This window comes from Balaenoptera borealis, assembly GCF_965194805.1.
Source record: "Balaenoptera borealis genome assembly, chromosome: 17".
NCBI classification, from domain to species: Eukaryota; Metazoa; Chordata; class Mammalia; order Artiodactyla; family Balaenopteridae; genus Balaenoptera; species Balaenoptera borealis.
The window spans coordinates 67,360,852-67,379,235 of NC_138876.1; the positions used below are offsets into that span (position 1 = coordinate 67,360,852).

General features: G+C 37.4%; 1 protein-coding gene across 14 annotated transcripts in view; it reads left to right on the top strand.

Annotated features, from left to right (window-relative positions):
• The window catches only part of EYA1 (EYA transcriptional coactivator and phosphatase 1), a 324,909-nt gene that overhangs the window by 165,059 nt on the left and 141,466 nt on the right, over nucleotides 1–18,384 (top strand). For 10 of the 14 annotated variants that reach the window (XM_082363451.1, XM_082363452.1, XM_082363442.1 and 7 more), the window contains 2 exons: nucleotides 6,509–6,558; nucleotides 8,151–8,269. The exons of 1 other annotated variant lie outside the window; for it this stretch is intronic. In XM_082363451.1, coding sequence (XP_082219577.1) covers nucleotides 6,509–6,558; nucleotides 8,151–8,269 — 169 coding nt within the window. Of the gene's footprint in view, nucleotides 1–1,038; nucleotides 1,349–6,508; nucleotides 6,559–8,150; nucleotides 8,270–18,384 lie in introns of those variants that run through there. 3 more of the 14 variants (XM_082363444.1, XM_082363454.1, XM_082363453.1) reach the window with 3 other exon arrangements.

An 18,384-nucleotide genomic window follows, 5' to 3' on the forward strand; every position in this document is an offset into this window, starting at 1 on the left:
CAAAAAGCAGTATAATAATTAGTCATGTAAGTGATGCCTTCTTTAAATATTTGAAATCAATATAATGGTTAAGTTATTGATCTAATAACTGAAGTCATTTATTTGCCTAAAACATGATAGTAAGTAAATATTTTAAACTGTAATTTAGTCGTAATCTGAATAGCTCAACTACCTAGGTGAGCAATGTAGACTTTCATGCATAGATTGAGTTTAGTTAGAATTTTTTAAAAGAACAGACTGTAAGGAAAGAGTTCTAGGTAAAATAAATCTTTTCCCCCAGAATCATTTTAAAATATCAACACTGAAATATTATCTGGTTCATATGCAAAAAAATTGCTCCTGTAAAACTTGCCATTCTAGAAATTACTGCAGAATTAACATTCAGGCTTTCATTGTTAAACTGATAATAGCTTACACGTTTGCTTTTTCTCTCCCTTTGCTTACTTAATATGGAAATGGCCATTCTAGTTTTCATTTTCCCCAGACCTGTTAGTTGTTACATTCGGGAAAAAAAAATTTTTTTTTTTGGAAAAGTATCGATTCCCTAAGTTTCAGGGCCTGAAAACAAGTTTTGGAAAAGTATGAAAGATAACGTGTAACTACTCCCCAAAGCTCGTAATTGGTAGCTGCTGTAGCAAGAGATGTGTGTTGACAGTGTCTCCGAGAAGCGATTCTCACACAGCTGTTTATTCAGATAGCATGGGGCGCGTTCATTTACATAATAAATTTTTTCGGAGCAGCAAGGTTGAGTCAGAGAGAGCAGGGCTCCTCTCAATTGTTGCATTTAAACCAATAAGGATAGGACAAGAGAATAGCTGTGGTTTGCGTTGCAAAAACAAAAAAAGCCCCGAGGCTCCGCGGGCAGACCTACAAGGCTGCGCCAGCAGATCGAGGGATGCGATGGTGCAGTTTCTTTGTCTGGGCTTCTCAGATGCTATCAGCTGCTGCTGTTTAGAGGGAAAGAGCGCGGGGCTCAAAGCGGTGACTAAACAGGACGGTGGGAGCTGATGGCTGCGAGTTTGGGGCGAGGTAGAAACTCTCCAGTGCCACTTCCGACTCTGAGCCTTCCTGTTGCCGTCCAGTGTGGCGGTTTTCTCGCCGGGGCCAGCGTGTGCGCTCAGTCGCTCGGCAGCCCGAGCCTGCAGCGGCGCCCAGGCGGCGGTCCTCGCGGCCCCGCTTCCCCGCGCGGACGCGCTCCGCTGCCCGAAGCGCCGGGCTCCGCCGAGAGCCCCTAAGAGCCCTCCCGCGTCCTTACCCAGGAGCAAAACTATGTCAGGAATGGAGGTTTGCTAAACCAGAAAATTCGAAGGAGCCCAGGAAACTGGTGGATGCAGCAGATGTAAGCGCTGTAAGTACAAGCTGACTGTTTGAAAAACTGTTCTGAATGACAACAGCTGTCCTGTGGGCAAAGCCCAAGATAACAGGAGCGCTTTGAGTTATTGTTTTGATTTGTTTTAAAAGAAAAACATTAGGGCGTGGGGAAGATTATGACACTTTGTACCCAGTGCTTTATGGGCCACTGGGTTCCATCGTAAAAGTATAAGTTTTAACCCCCAAATTAGCTGAGCGATTAGAATCATTAAGAGGTAATTAGAAATTAATTGTTAAAGATGACTTTTGTTGTGCTCTATGTAAATAAGTATATTGCATCGCTATATTCTTGTAGGGAGATCACTTCATTATCTCTTTTCTGCACAAACCTCAACTATTACTGTGTGATATTGATTAAAGCGGTATCTGTCTATATCCATTGCAACACACAGATAACTTTTCCTATACATTTTAGTTGGATTGGAGAAAAGGAGGAAGGAATTAACATTTTCAAAGGACGACAGATAACAAAAATAAATTGAAACCACTTTTTAAGGAAGGAAATCCTTTCGTTTCAATAAACAGATTTCCCAAACATTATAGTAAAGGGCTCATCTTCAAAAGGTGAAATAATAAACATTTGCCAAATTAATATATTTCTCACTTATTGACACTTAACAGGACTTGAATGGACCTTGAAATTAAGAACAAGGTTCTTAAACTTTTGAATTACCACTTAAAATATTTGTCATTCAAAATCAGTATATGAATTGCTAATGACTCATGGGCTTATATTTCTTGGGAGGAGTTTTTGAAACATTGAAGCACAGCTTTTGCACGAATTCAGTAAATTCAGAGCTGTCACTGAATGTAGACAAGTGTTTTTATGTTTCATTTCTTAAAATGACAAGGGATACAAAAAGTCGCTAGTTAAGCACATAGTGTAGTTTTATAGGCTGGGGGTTGTTTTCTTGATGTGTCTCTCATAGTAGGTTTTATTTTAGGCGTGTGAGTCTTTTCGCCCACCGTTTGGGATTTGAAGACATGCACACACGAATAGTCATGCTTTTTTGCATTATCAAATATTTGATATTTGCTTTCTCGCTGCTTGAGTTCTCCTAAGGCCCAAAGTGTTCAGTTAAGTGAGCAAACAGCCCTGGATTTTCAATCCTGAAAATTCTTCGTGGTGACAGACAGAGCAGCCTAACTGAGCCACTGTTCAGTTTTAGAATGCCAAAGGGAAGTCAACAGCTCTGGGAGTTTGGTAGACATAATAAATGATTTTCTCAAAAGAAAATTTCCTCTTAAATTTGAAAATTTATTTTGTAAGAATACCTTGGGGGAAAAAATACTCGCAGTGAGAATAAAACCCCTTCCATTTAATCAACTATCGAAAGTATTACATTCAACATCTTAAATAAATGCTAATTTTGAAAACAATCCGTCAAGTCTATAGGTAGAATCAGTGTCCTTCACGTACTTGTTTTTGTTTTCCTGGGGACTCTATTTTGTCATTTTCTTTAAATAAGATACTTTAAAAAGTGATACAGTATATTACATTTAAAATCAGTAAGGGTATTAAAGAATTCATTTTATGGAGTCCGATAAAGAAGGAGGTAGGTGTTAACACTGAAACGACATCTACCTCTTCCTGGAAGTTCATTTCAATTTTAGATTTAGATTTTTATTACATCATTGACACCATGGTTGGAAATGTTGATTGAGGAACATTTTAGCAAGAATATATTCTGATTTAAAAGCAGGCTTCTGCCTAAGGCACATTTTTTTTTCCTATAAAATACACTCTGATTAGAAAATTGCCATTGTCTTTCAAATTTGGGAGTACTCAGGTTGATCTGTGGTTGGGCAAAACTAGCTCGCCTGCCAACTCTGTTTATTTAGATAAGTTCAGTACTTTCACTTTGAAAATTTCTTTTGAGTTTGAAAAAAAAGTTTAAAATTATAGTCATTTTATAAAAATTGCTTCTAGCAAGCAAAAAAGCCAATGGAAAACCCATAATTTAAACAAGTACCTACATTTTATTTGCTCTCTGCTGCTGAGATCTAGAATCCCTTTCCATTTACAGTTTACTTTTCACAGAACATTATTAACTTTTTGGCTTCATACACGATCTTCTGTCAGATGCTTTTGATTTGTAATTTAGCAAAGTATAATAAACAGTGCAAAAGTCATGAATTTTGCTCTGCATCCTGAGCTCTGTGGTAGGGGAAAATGTGATAAAATGTGTACCTTAAGTCTTGTTTGATGATCTCTCAAAGCAAGTTTGCCTTCTGGAAATAATTTCTGGGGTTGAAGAGCATGGTATTAACAGATTTAATGTGGCTATTCAATGGATTGGCGAAGTACTATGTGAGGTTTAACAAAATGAGAGAGACAAATTGAACATCAACAAAAGTTACATCTGTGAAGAATTAGAAATTTAATTAGAAAAAAGGCAAACTTAAAAGACCTCATTAACTAATCAGAAGTCAAAGTTACTAGTTGAGGATTCTTGAATTGAAATTCTAAGAAGTTCTGCTCTCTTTTTTCTCTGTATTTTCACAACTCTGTCAGTACGCTACTCTGGGTATTCTCTACAAAGAGTTTTAAAAAGCATTAAAGTGAAATGACTTCATTGTAATCTAAGATGACCATTTATAATGTTATGGGAAATATTTTTGCACTCCTAGGAGCATTTGAATTAAAAATACCAGATTAGGAGGAGACAAGAAACATACTAGGTTTATGGATGTAAAGCAGAAAATATGAGCTTACTGAATGCCTAACAGCATTTTTCTGAAAACCATGAAATATTTTTTTTCTCTTTGAATGGAAAGGCGCCTAATTAATTATTTTTGCAGCACATTGTGTTTTTAGACCTTGAAAACCTAGAACCTTCCAGAGATATTGGCAAACATAAGAGAAAATCAACGCCAATCAGAAATAGGTGTTCTTTTTAGATAAGTCATTACAAGAGTATGTTTTCTTACTGCACTGTAATCTTGTACTACACATAAAAAACTAAAAGCATGTGAAGTGTAGCATTTTGTAAACTGTAACTAATTTTGCTCACATCTGTGTCTAATTGTTGTCTGCATTCGCATTCTTGAGAGTAGATTTATTTTTCCTGGACCACGATGTGGATTCAGCTGACCAGCCTAAGTGAGGATTAGTTGTTTTAAAGTTATTTTGATTAAAGAGTCATTTTTAAAAACAGTAACACACAACACATGGTTTAAATAATCCTTGAGACACAAAAGAATATATCTGATGTATACTTAATGAAATGAAGATCATGGATACGGGTTCAAAAATTGTAGTGTACGAAGTACAGTAGAGACTGAGTCCAGCCAGCCTAAAAAAAAGTATGTTGCTGTGAAAATGCATTTTTTTCAGTGAGAAAGCGTGTTAGAATGATTCTTATTTTGAAGTTCATTTTTTTAAATTAACAGATTGACTTTGCATTTAAATAGGATAGGTTAAACCTCAAATATAAATATAATCAAACTTTCAAAGTATACAAGGAAACTAAAATTAGGTTTCTAAGATGATACTATCTAGCCAAGGTTAAAATAGGAATGTATTTTAATATGTAACAGAAAGTATGTTTTACATACTCTTTCACATAATTAAGCCAAGAGAGTTCTTAAAATTAAGTTAGTTCTCACCTATAATTTATTCCAGGTGTATAAAAGTGGAAAAAAAGAGAAAAAAAGGAAATTTATCCTTGAGGTATATCGCTGCAGTTTCTAAAGGAAAACATTTAATCTTGTGTGAGAACGTTAATTTCAACAAACATATCAGAAGCCAGTTGTCACCAAATGACCTATCTGTAGGCATTAAAATGAAACTTTTATTGAATACTCAGGCATCTCTTTAAAAAATTATTTTTCGTCCTGCACATATTTTAGAAAAGTATACCTAGAAATTTCATGTAACATTATACCAAGATATTTAGACTTTAACGATGCTTTATTCTTGCCAAAAAGGTAGTACTTTTTAATTTCATAAATCATAATTAAAAAAATAACAGGACTCAACAGAAGATGCTTGGCTGGATAACTTTAATGCCATTTGAGATGCTTCAGTTTTTTCATCTTTGTTCTGTAACCCTAATTGATGTCTGTTCCGGTTGAATGAAAATACACATCAAAGATTTGGAATTCTGAGTCATTTTAAACGTTATGCAGAATGCCCTTTACCTCCGAGGCAGGCGTTAGCCTGAGCTTGTGGGCCAGCAGCCCACCCTCACCTGAGCTTATCACCTGCTGGCAGTTTTGCTGTCTCTGGACGAAGGGCAGTGACTAGCAAAGCCTGCAAGCTAAGTTAGCTGTTCAGTGAAATGCCAAGTACAGGTTCATCTGGAGACAAAAGAGACCAGAACTCTGGCCAGCTGAGACACTGAAGTGATTATTCAACTCTCCATTCTCTCTCCTGGTTTAAAAGGTGGAAAATTAAACCAACAGCGAACTGCTTTTGCTATTTCACCAGGCAGTGATGGATTTCCCTGAATTTAAACATCCACTGAATTTTCAATTTGCTTGGGTCCATGAGCACATTGCTCCACGATGGGACTTTGGGGAGGAGAACTTGCCTTTGCCATTTCTCGTTGAGTCCGGCACTGCCTGAAAGTGGCCCAGAAGCCGTTTTGGTGAATGTTCAATGACAAATAGGAAATATAGGAGAAAACCATCACGATAAGGATAAGAAGTGTCCGGAGGCAAAGGCGTGGGCGGGAACTCGATTTCAGCTGCTGAGAGCAGGAGCTGAAAGATCTTCTGAGGATGCTGGAGGGGTTAATGCTTGAACTGCTGCTGTGAAACACACTCATTTTGCTAATAGCTATTTTTTTTCCCCCAAGCACCTTGTCCAAGCTGCCTGGATAAGGCTGCTTTGCATGTTGATTGGGGGAGGGGTAATCCCGTTTGCAGCTGTCATAGGCCAGTGATGAATCACTATCCCGTCATTTGGCTGCCTTCCCCCCTAACAAGGGGAGGAGGAGGGCAGACCTGGAGGAGGAAACAACAGTGGAGACCTCAACTTAAAGACAATATGCCTTTCACCGCTGCAGTATCCTCCTTTTTCTCTTTTGGTTAAAAGAGAACATTGTAGTCCTGAGCCACGTGGTCTGTATAATTAAGAACTGACACTGAAGCAGAGTAACAACAGCTTCTAATTTTTTACCCCTGATCACAGGTGCAAACATCTCAAACCAGTTCAGATGTTGCTGTTTCCTCAAGTTGCAGGTAAGGATATCGTTGATATTTGACATTTGGGGAGATTACCTTTCTGTGACCCCCCCCCCCCATCTATTTTTGTCTAGTATTTCTTAATTATTTCTATTAATAGCCTTGGTTGGAAATTACTTAACCATTTGTGTGTGTGTGTGTGTGTGTGTGTGTGTGCTTGTAAAAAAAATTGTTCAATATGTAGAAAGGGAAGAGGATCCTGGGTTTGCAAATGATTAGGGGTTCTAGTTTCTGGGGTTAGGAAAACTGTGAATGTGTCATGAGAATGAGGGGAGAAACACTGGATTTTAAGCCATTCCCCATTTGAATCCAGAAGACTTGGGGAAGTCAGAATTCACTTTGGAAGTAAAACGGTTCATGTTAAGCCGTTTTAAAAACTGACGTTTACAGTCAGTTTAAGTGCAGCCTCCAAATTAAAATGACTGTAGCTTTTATTGGCCTGGTGGGGATGAGGAGCAGACAGTCTTAGCTTCATACATATTAACCCCCCTCCTTTTTTTTTTTTTTTTTTTTTTTTAGAAAAACACAAAGTTTAAAATAAAGTGAATGGGCCTTAGACTTTCAAACACTTGGCTGTCAGAAAACAGAACGGTATCTAGGTGTGTTTTTAGTCACTTTAAACAAATGCTCGCCTGTCTTCATTAAGAAAAGGTGCAATATAAGTGAATGGCTCTGAAACTGTGAACATGAATAGTGGCTTGTGTACCCTGTAGGGCATACGCAACTGCTGAGTCGAAGAACTTTCGGGGGGGATTTCGCTGGTTTCGTGTTGTAAAAAATGCCCAATTTGAGCAGGGCAGTGGCATTGTTCTTATTTCCCTGAGTGGGTGACAGCTGAGGTATTCTGACTGCTCGTGTTCCTGGGGACTCACCGGTTGCTGGCCTGATCCCTCCTCACTTGGGCAGGCTGTATGTAATTCCCAAAGCAAACAAGTGAGCCGACATCAGGATGTTTTAATGCTGCATTTGTTTCAAGGGAGACAGAGGAACAATTAAGCAGTTTACCAGAGTAAACACATGCATCAGGGACATCTCATTCCCTGTCACTGGACTATAGGCTTCAAGTGTTGTATTTGGTTTGGAGACCCATTAAATTACAATTGGGCAGTAAATTATAAGGGAGTACCTAGTGCTAATTTATTAGATGAAAGAGATTCCATAGAAAAGTGATTTTTTTTTTTTTCAATTTTACACTTTCGTCTTTTAGAAAAATAATGCCTTGGGGGTTTTTTCCCACCTAAAAAGAAAAGCATGACGGTCTGTTTTCTTTGATAATAAAAATAGATGGAATTGTCTCATTAGATCTTGGGACTTGATGAGCTATCGGAGGAGAGAAAAAGAGATTAAAAAAAAACTCTATATGAATGGCTGAATAGGTAAGGCCAGTGACATCTTGTAATAGCACACGTTATGTTATGAAAGGATGGCTGAAGTGAAAATGTAAGACGAATTATTTTGAGTCGAAGAAGATAGATACAATGGGACTTTTGTGCGAATGTGTTTCAAAGAAGGTGTCAAGTCGTTAGCACATTAAATAGTGGGGTTATGAATTTGGTACATCTGTCAAACGGAAGGCTTCTTGTCTTTAGGTCTATGGAAATGCAGGATCTAACCAGCCCGCATAGCCGTCTGAGTGGTAGTAGTGAATCCCCCAAACTCGATAACTCTCATATAAATAGTAATTCCATGACTCCCAATGGCACCGAAGGTGAGTGTCTGCCTTCTCACTGTTTACTTTGCACCTTGTTTCTTCATCAGTATACACTGTGTTACTAGGTGGTTATGATTTCAGTTGTCAAATCCACGAAACCACTGTCTTATTTCTTGTTTAGGTAATTTGACTTATGAACCAGTATTCACCCTTACTTAGGGACTGCATGTTACCAGGTTATTATAACATTACACAGACTGGTTTTATTTCACATAGATGCATATATATGCATAGTATACATGTGTGTGTGTGCATGACATATTTAAGCTTTGAGTATGTTTTTTCTTCTTGTTGATCGTTCTCCACAGCACAGTATCAATTTGCAATTATTTTGCTCTATGAGCCATGAAAATTTGGATTATTTCCTTTATTTTACTTTCCCTTTGTTACTAAATATAACCAAATTTGTTTCAAGGCAACATTAGACTGGATTGTCTCTAAATAGCAATAAAATAATTTGTGTGCCTAATGTTCTTGTGGCTTTGACCATTGAAATATAAAGAAGTAAAAAAATACTTATTGTTTACAAATATACTACCTTACTTGGAAGATAACATGAAATTCATTTACTTTCTTAAAGATTAAGTATATACTTGAAACATAGTACTGTTACAATGATTTTTGTGTAATTAATACATATGAATATTTATGTAAATTTTATGTAAATAGTAATGCCTACTTTAATCCATATATACCTAAGTCTAAACATATAGGTAAAGCTATTTGCATGTATCATTAGCTGTCGTGCACGTTTATTTAGGTACTATACGTATTTTTAAAACTTCATAGAAGGATATGTTACATATTGCGTTGTATTTATTTCTACTTTAGCCTATTGAAATATTCCTTCTTCACAGATGATATTTTTGCTTATTTATTCCTTACTAAGCCTTAGGACCTTGATGAACTTAGAACATAAGTTTCACTAGAAGTTTGATGAATTATCTACATTAGAATTCCATCCATAAACAAAACCCTTAACCATCATTTTTCAATCACCATGATGATCTTTTATCATAGTTCTTAAAAACAACAAAAAAACTTCCAAATGCCATAAAATAGTTTGGTGCAATATTCCAGTATGTGTGAGGGAAGCCTTTTGAAACTGATAATGATATGAAATTTCTGGTAATGGATACAATATAAAATCAGTTGTTTCTGGTAGGAGATAACTTTTACAGCCTCAGTGATTGTTCTTACATGTAAGTAGTCTGTATTTTCCTTTTTGAGTAAGTACCTTCATTTATGGAAAATGGTCCCTGTCAAAAGTAGAAACTTTGCTGACCTAGCAAAAAAAAAATCTCTGAAAAAGGTTCCTTAACCTGGGAAGCTCTTTTCTGCCCATTTCGATAGGCAATCAAAAAGAAACTTCAGTTATGTATAGGAAAGTCATTCTAGCGTTTAGGAAGATTCTATAGAGCAGATAAAATAAAAGCCAGCAGTCCTTTTTTTCTCTCCTTTGGAATTTGGCTTCAGGTGTGAGCGTGGCAGCTGCTGCAGTGTAGACTGGACTGGGTGTGTGCACAGACACACAGACCACTGCAGGGCCCTGGACCGGTAGGCCCCATGCCAGTGTCAGCGTGCAGGGCGGCCCCTGAGGGCAGCATCAGGGGACCAGAGGTGGAAACCTGTAACAGTCATTCTCATCACTGTGAAGTCCAAATAAGACAATCATTTAAAGTAACTTAAAAAAAAAAGAAGCTTTAAGTATGTTAAATTGCTTTGATTTATAGAATAGACCAATACATATTGGTAGGAGTAATTATGAAATGATGAGTTAATTTTCTTATATATGAAGAAATGAAATAGGGGTAAGATGTTTTCATTTTGTCATCGTTTTACTGGCAAATCATCTCCTACAAAAGAAGAACCAGGCAATATTGAAACAGAGTATGTATTGGAGACTGCCCCCTTGGATGGCTTTGTGTGAATGATGCGTGGTTTGCTTTTTAAGGGCATGTGAAATGATACTATTTCTGAATATTTATATTTCATAGCTTGATGTCATGTTTGTATTCAGTAATATGTACTTGATCAGATTTTTGCATAACTAAAGTAAATCCAAAGTAAGAAAATGTTTTAGATAACTGTGTAATCTGCTGAACCATCAATTTGGAAAATACTTAGAAATTATTTCTCTCCTAAAAAAAAAAACAAGCTTATCTTATGGCTTAGAAACGGATTTTTTTAGACCTATTTCAGACAGGTACCCAGTTACTCACATCACTCTGTTTTCAGGCATTCTTCACTGGTATACTTTGCAAAGGTTATGGTAGTTAGAAAGCGAAGTGAGAAGATATCGGTATAAATTATCCAAAGAATACATGAAATTCTAGTCAGTCGACTGGGGCATCAGTTTTACTTTAGTGTACAGTTTGAAAACATGGACCCAAACTTTCTTCACCATCTATGCTACATGTCTGTTCGGATGCAAACGATATCAGAAAGTTCTGGGTTATTATTAAGTTTGTGAATCAATTTATCGTGCTACTTACATGTTCCATAAGGCATTTGTGTCTTTTCTCTCAGTCACCACTAGAGGAGTTCAGCTTAAAAATTAGTGACTTCACAGTGGCTGACAAGCTTTCCTGGAATAGAATCATTATAGATTTTCCTATTCCTTCTTTGAAATCTTATTTATTTTGAAACCAGCAGTATTTACCAATGAATTAGAGGAATGAAAAAAACAAGAAATCCCTTAACTTTTCAAAGAGTGTTTAAAATATCAATCACCTCCCCTAAGTCCATAACAAGTATTTCTAGCTATCCCCGCCATAATGGATGTGTAAGTGACTTTATTGCAGTCTGGCTGCAATGAGTCTCCTTAATTAGGTCAACAAAACTTCCATTGAGTTTACATAGTTGTTGGCCCTTCACCCACTTAGATAGGTTGTCTTCTCTCACCAGAGCCATTTTTTATTTCCTGCAACCACTTGTTCCTATCATGAGGCTAAGAAAACATGAAAATCTCCTGTATCAAAAACCATAACTTCATCTGAAGAACAAACAAGAAGGAAATGGGAGTGGAGAGGCAGAGAATATTAAGTTTCTTCTTCAGTTGGCTGCCAAATTATCATAAGACTCGGTGTTTGTAGGTTCTGTCCTCACAGGCTAGTGCCTATTTTCATGGTTCATCTAAGGGATAAAGACAGAAAGACACTGAGCTGCAGCCTCAAACATTGTGCTTTTCTCCTTCCTAGTTGAAATGTTCTTTAGTGAGATTCGTTGTTTGAATGTTTCAGATTTCAAAAGTTTCAACCCTTCATATATTCTATTCCAACCTCTCTGTGAATTGTTATTGTTGCAGTGAACTGTGGGTTTCACCCAGTTTATAAATCTTTGAACTAGAAAACATAAAGAGGCAAAAGTACAAAATAGCATAAATGAATGCTTGACTTGCATTCAGAAAAGCACTGTGAGAAGTGATATGTTTCCAGATGAGTTAATAAATATTTTAGATTACTGTTCACCAATTAAAGCTTGACCTGGAGAGACTGATGGAATGGTTATGGAAACATCAGTGGTGGCTTTTCTTTTAACTGTTTTCTTCTAGTCTTTTCGTCTTCCGGGACAGAATGGAAGAGGAATTTCTTATTAGATTATTAAAACATAATTTTTAAGACATAGGCTTTTGGGTGGTGATACTCCTATTAGATAAATATGAGTGTCGGACCTGAGAGGATTTCCAGTGTTAGGTATATGTTCCGGCCTCTCTTTGGTAGAGGCTGTGTGTTGACGTTTGTATTGTGTAAGTGTGAGATGTAGTTGGGAAACGTTTCTTCAGAAGGACCTAGGGCTCCAGCAGTAAAAGGATTTTTATTTACGTACCTAATTAAGGCCTTGTTTGCAAAGCAGTGATTCTTTCCATCTTTGTTTTTTCTGGTTGTCTTAAATCCACGGGAGCATAAGATTGGTCAGTTCATATATTGCTAGTGTGAGTGTTTATTTTTGGTTGTCTGGGGGTGAGGAGTGGCAAAGGGCAAAAAAGAGGTGTGAGCAAGCAGAGCTAAAAGCTCTCATTCTCAGTTTTCTTGACTGTAAATTTAGAGGCAAACTCAAGAAGAGGCTAAACTTGTCTTAGAGCAGAGGAATTTGTCTTCAAGTGACATAAAACCAGATGCAGTTGGAATCTTCACTACAAATAGGGTTTCAGGAATTCTGATGGTAATTCAAATAGTAATTTTGAATTGGTATATCAGATTTCCCAGATGATAAGAGATGCAATCTTGGATTAGGTGGCTAAATTTTCTGCATTTTAAGACTGATTTAGTTGTGTATTTCATATGTTAGGCTGATAGGTTAATTCAATTTTACAAATTTCTATTATCAGAAGTTATTTTAAAGTTGCTTTATCCTTTCTACAAAGCTTAGAATGCAAACAAATTGTCAATATCTTGAATTTGTTTTCCTCACTGTAATTTTAATTTTGTAAAATACAGTTATATCCAACTAGAGTATTTTTAAGAACTCTTACTTATGAAAAATATGTAAACTGGAGTGAATGTGTATAACATTATGGTTTGAGGCTACATCTTAAAAGCTATATTTATATATTTGTGGTCAAATTTTCTGTTGTCAGTAGAAAAAACGGTAATCTAATTTTATTGTTGTTTACATTCTGCACATGATTTAGTTTCTGGAAGAGGAAGGGACATTGTGAGTAAAGGAGTTTCTAAGTGACATTTTTAGAGTCTGTCTGTAGCCACAGAATTGGCTTCTTTTAAATTGTTCTTTAGCAAAAACTGTGAAAGGATGAAAAAAATAATTTGTTAAGATTTAATATTTGCGTATACAGTGTATGAGAATAATTTTCACATGCTTGTTGGTAGTTAATGAAAATAATAGCTAATTTTTAAGAATAACTTATTATTAGTCACTAAGCTGACCATTCTCTATGATTCATTTCATTAGTCTTCAGAAAATCCTTTGAGGTCACCAACATAGTGGTTGAGACACTGGGTTTGAATCCCAGCTCCGTTTGCCGGCTGTGTGAGCTCAGGCGCGTTAACTTCTGTGTGGCTTAGTCTCCTCATCTGTACAGTGGGCATAACAGCAGGTCTTACATCAGGCTTGCTGTGAGGATGATATGTGAAACTTGTAACACACTGGGAACTTACTAAGTGCTCTATGAATTTCTAGACCATATGTAAACAATAGCCCCTTCTAGAGTACCATTATTGTTTCACGTACAAGAAAACTGAGTCTTGGAAAGTTAAATGCCAAGTTGAAAGACACATGATTTGTAATTGGTACCACTGGTATCTGATCTGGTATTTGAATCAAGTTCTGTTCGAGTCCAGAGCCTGGGTTTTCAAATCACTGTATCACTCTAGGGAGAGAATACATGATTCCACCATCTGCCAATACCTTTTCTAATACCTTCGTACTAAACATTGGTACCTCCACTGTCCTCATGACTGGAGAACGCTATTCTCTAGCAAACAGCAGAGCTGTAAAAGGACCAATGGCAAAGGCTTTGATGACAAAAGGACTTCATTATAAGGACAACTCCCCAGGGTAGTCATACCCTGGTTTTTAAGTTCTTTTGTGCACGAGTGTGTGAGATTTCTTCCTTGTGTCGTGCGCACATAGCATATTGCATCAATAGGTTAGCTTCTAGGGGATTGTCTCTTACTAGTTTTCATTTTCAAAGCTTTAGACTTAATTATAATTCCACCAGCCGTCCATCTATGTTAAGCCTCTCTGGGATCAAACGGAGTTGGGAAGTCATCTCTGCTTTTCATTATAATAGTCATTATTATATGCACATTTGGATTGAAGCAGTATTACTGTGAAATTTTAAAAGTGGTTGCAGTTTTGCTACTGCTCAGAGTAAGTCTTTTTGGCCTCAGAAAATATTTTGAAGTGGGTGATAAATTTGGTCACATTTCTCTTGACTTTAAGAGCCAGGTTATAGTAACCAAGCAGAACTCAAAGAAGAAGCTTAAATGGCATTTGTTGGGGGTTCCATAGGAAGAGCAGTTACCAAAGCCATGAGTTGGGAACATGCGTGCTACATTCTAGGAACAGGAGGAGAGAGAATGACAGGGAGTGGAAGAGGTGAAGTGGGAAAAATAAAGGGGTGGCATGTGTAGGGCTTGCAGGTTGGCAGACATACTCTAGCCAATTATATATCACTAACTGTATGTTTCATAGTAAGAATAGGAACTCTAATACTGCCTGAAACCAGGCTCAGAGTTTCTAGATGGCCAGGCTTCTTGATAAACTAATGACTCGATGTAGACAGTTTTCATCTACTCCCAATATCTACTAGTTCAGAGAATTACAGCTCTGGGGTACCTCTCCCCTAGCTGGGCCAGAACTTTCATTGGAACAGAAATATGTATAACTTCTTAAGGACATCCTATCTCTGGGAGAAACTTTGGTTTCCCCCAGAGGGATGTGCAAACCTTTAGTGAGTGCTAGTATTTAGGCCAATCCTTATCCCTTTGGTCATGAATTCCCTGGTTTAAGTAATTCCTAATTTCTTAGGATGCCCAAGGATGTTTTGGGGTGAGCAGTATATAGATAAAAGTGGTGTGTATGTGTGTATGTGCACACACGTGTGCACGCATGTGTGCATGCTTATTCTCACCTTGCTTACTTGGAATAAGGTCCAAGAATAATTCATTCTCTTCTTTTTGCCTCCAAACTTACAATATAATAGAAAGAATATATACATGATTGCAAATTTTCTATTTTTCCCTTTTCACTTTGGGTAGGAAAAAGTCATCTGTCACATAGCCATCCTCAAAGACCGCTAAACATTGCCTTTACTAAAAGAGAACATAAATTTTGAGAAGCTAGCCAAGGATTTACGTTAAGCTTTAAGACGCCCAAGTAGTTTATAACTAACAGCTTACTATGATTATGTACAAGGTAGTTTGCTGGTTTTGCAGGTTTTTCAGTTCTATTTCATGCCTCCAGTATCCCATTACACTGAAAAAGGTGGGTGAACTCTACCAAACACATTCCAAGGATGTATTTTAAAGTGCTCCCTGTAATACACAACAGAGACATTTTTTTCTTTCATAAAATTAATCTAAGTCAAAATCTGAAATATTTCCCTGTTTTATCACTGCATCTATTACTGATAAGGGGAATTTTGTGTGGGGAGAATATTCTTTTAGCAAAATAAGCACTATGAGCTGAATAGACTGAGTTCTTACTATCTGTTTAAGCGTCTTGTATTCCCTCCACCTACCTTATTTTATTTTGTCCTAAAAAAAGTTAGGGTAGCTTTTCTGTGCCTCATTTTAAAGAGTTGAAGTGATTAGTCTATGCTTCCACAGCATATTATCTGTGTTGGAAAAGAGATTCAAAGGCATATCAGGCTAATTTTAAAGCCTGCATCCTTTACACTCAAAAAAAAGGACTTCCTAATAGCCTAAAAACTTAGCACTTACTGAAATACTTAACCTGCCTTAAGAAGTTTTTATGTTACTTTATCTAAGATTATTACCCATTGAAGGAACTACAGCTTCCATTTATATGTGTATTTCACCTAGTAGAGGCTCAAGGGTCCCTAAGGCAGGGATAAGTCTATTCACTATCGTGTCCTTAGCAGCTGGCAGAAGGCTTGGCACTGATTAAACAGTCAACAAATATTTGTTATTGCGTATTACTAAGTAAATAATGCAGGTGAATGATTCCAAGAGAAGGCTCACTAATTTTATTTACAAAGCATTAACAGGTTCAATAAGTAGCTAAAGCCCATTTTGCAAATTTTTGAAAATGATCATTGCACAGACCAATTCCTACAGTAGCCATAGGCCGTCCGTCCAGAGAACATCCGCAGTCAACATTGCTGCTGAGTTTGAATTTGCTCCATAGTAACTGACTTGCATTTGATATGTACTAATTAACTGTTTCATAAATGGAAACTTCAACTTGGACTCAGTATTATTTAGCAACGATGAATTAACTTTCACATAGTCCAAGAAACAGCTGAATGATAAAAAGATCAAGCAGTTAGCACACTTAGGTTTAGTATCCTTACATAGATGGTAAGGAGTCATGATTGGAGGTCAACATTTTTAAGGTGGGGAAAAATTGCAGGAGCAAGGATGTATACACACTGTAGTGAAAAGAATATGCATATCATATAAGAATATATATCGTACTATATATCCACTATTTCCTTGTTAATTCAAGGAATAGTTATTAAGTGATTGTGTCTAGAAATTTACCGAATACCATTCTTGCCAAGGAGAAGTTCATGGTCTACTGTGATTTGCAGACCAATAATCAGATGACCACCATACTTGATGCTCAGGGCTGTATTCTCCAGAGGAGGAGGGACGCCTAATCATGACTGAGGTGATCGAGGGATAGTTTCTGCACACTGGTAACGCTTGAACTGAATCTTGAAGGAGAGGTAGAAAACCACTGGATGCCAAGCCAGAAAGGCAGAAAGGGAGGCCATGGATTATTCAGCTGTAGCAAAGCCATCCCTAATCCCGGGGGCTGTGTGTGTGTGTGTGTGTGTGTGTGTGTGTGTGTGTGTGTGTGTGTGTGTGTGTGGTGAGAGACATGGCAGACAGATGATGAACGGCCTTATGTACCAGGTTCAGGAGTTTGGATTCAATCCTGAAGGAACTGGGTGACCTGAAGGCTTGCAAACAGGAGAGTGATGTGATAGAGTCTGTGTCTTGGAAATACACTTAGGTGGTACTTTGAAACTCTATTCAACAGGTGGTAGGTGGGGAGAAAAGACTCCAGGTGAGAAGTTATGAGGGCATTTTTGTCTAAAATCATGTACTTATTTATATATTTTCATTTCTTTCAGCACAAACTTCTATCTGATACTTGCCTTAAGGAAAGCAGAGAATGGATAATATTAAAAATATATCAGAGCAGTATTGCATGATCGTGAGAGGGTGGATTTTGCCATCAGGCTAACCTGGGCTTTAAAAATGTCAGTTTAGCGATTTACTAACTATGTAACTGACATGTGGGTTTTGAGAGACACCAGAGCAGGGGGTTGGGGGTAGTCCCGGAAGCCAGCATACTAGCCCTGCCCTTACCAGTTAGCAAGTGTGATGCCCTTTATCTCTGCTTCCTGGTCTGTAAAATGAAGAGAATAATAGTACTGACCTGTAGGGGTGTGAGGATAGTTAAATGAGTGGGTAAAGCACTTACAACAGTCTGAATCCTAGGAAATACTTAATATCCATTGGCTGTTTTTGTTGTTATTGTTATTATCATCTATGATCTCTGAGCCTCTGCTTTCCCCACTGTAAAATGGGGGTTGCACCTTTATCACTGGGTGTATGTCACCTAGTAGAGGCTCAAGGTTCTTTAAAGGCAGGGACAGACCTAAAATGCTAAGCACGGTCACTGCCATACTACACGCTCAAAGAATAGCAGCTATTATTAAAGAATAATACATGTTATATATTTTTAAGCAAACATATCCACTGGGACTGGCTACTGCAGTGTTTCCATGGAAAGAGAAGATGTTTCCTTCCCTTGTGAGATCTGCACATCTCTTAATAGCCTTTGCAGGTACTCCGAGTACCTGTGGTACTCAATAAATACTTTCTCAATTAATACACGGTGAGGGTAGGATTTAGGTCTGGGTGCTCCTGTGATTCGGTGAAGAATGGGAAAAGGTATGATCTGAGATGTAAATTTGGTAGGTTGATTACATTTTAGGCAAGTAAACCATTTTTCCAGATTGATATGATTGAGGTTATGAACCCAAGCCAGCTCATCTGCTTCCAATCTTCCTACACTAGTTTATTTTACCATCCGCTAATTTGCAACATACAGTGATACACTTTTGTTCAATGCCCTGCTCTTCTGGGACTTTCCTATTACTGTGCCCTTCACTGATTGTTCAGATCTCCATCAGAGGAATGATTAAGGATGATAAAACCCTAATTGGACAACGTTTGATTTTTTCAGTCGTTTCATAAAAGGTATGGTAATCAAAGAAATTTGAAACCTAATTGTGTGACCTTAGGCTAGTTTTGAAACATCTTTAAGCTGCAGTTTCCTCATCTTTCAAATGTGACAATTATAATAAATATCTCATGATGTTGCCACGAGAAGCAAATAAGCTATTGCTTGTAAAGTGCTTAGCACAACGCCTGGCATGTGGTAAATGC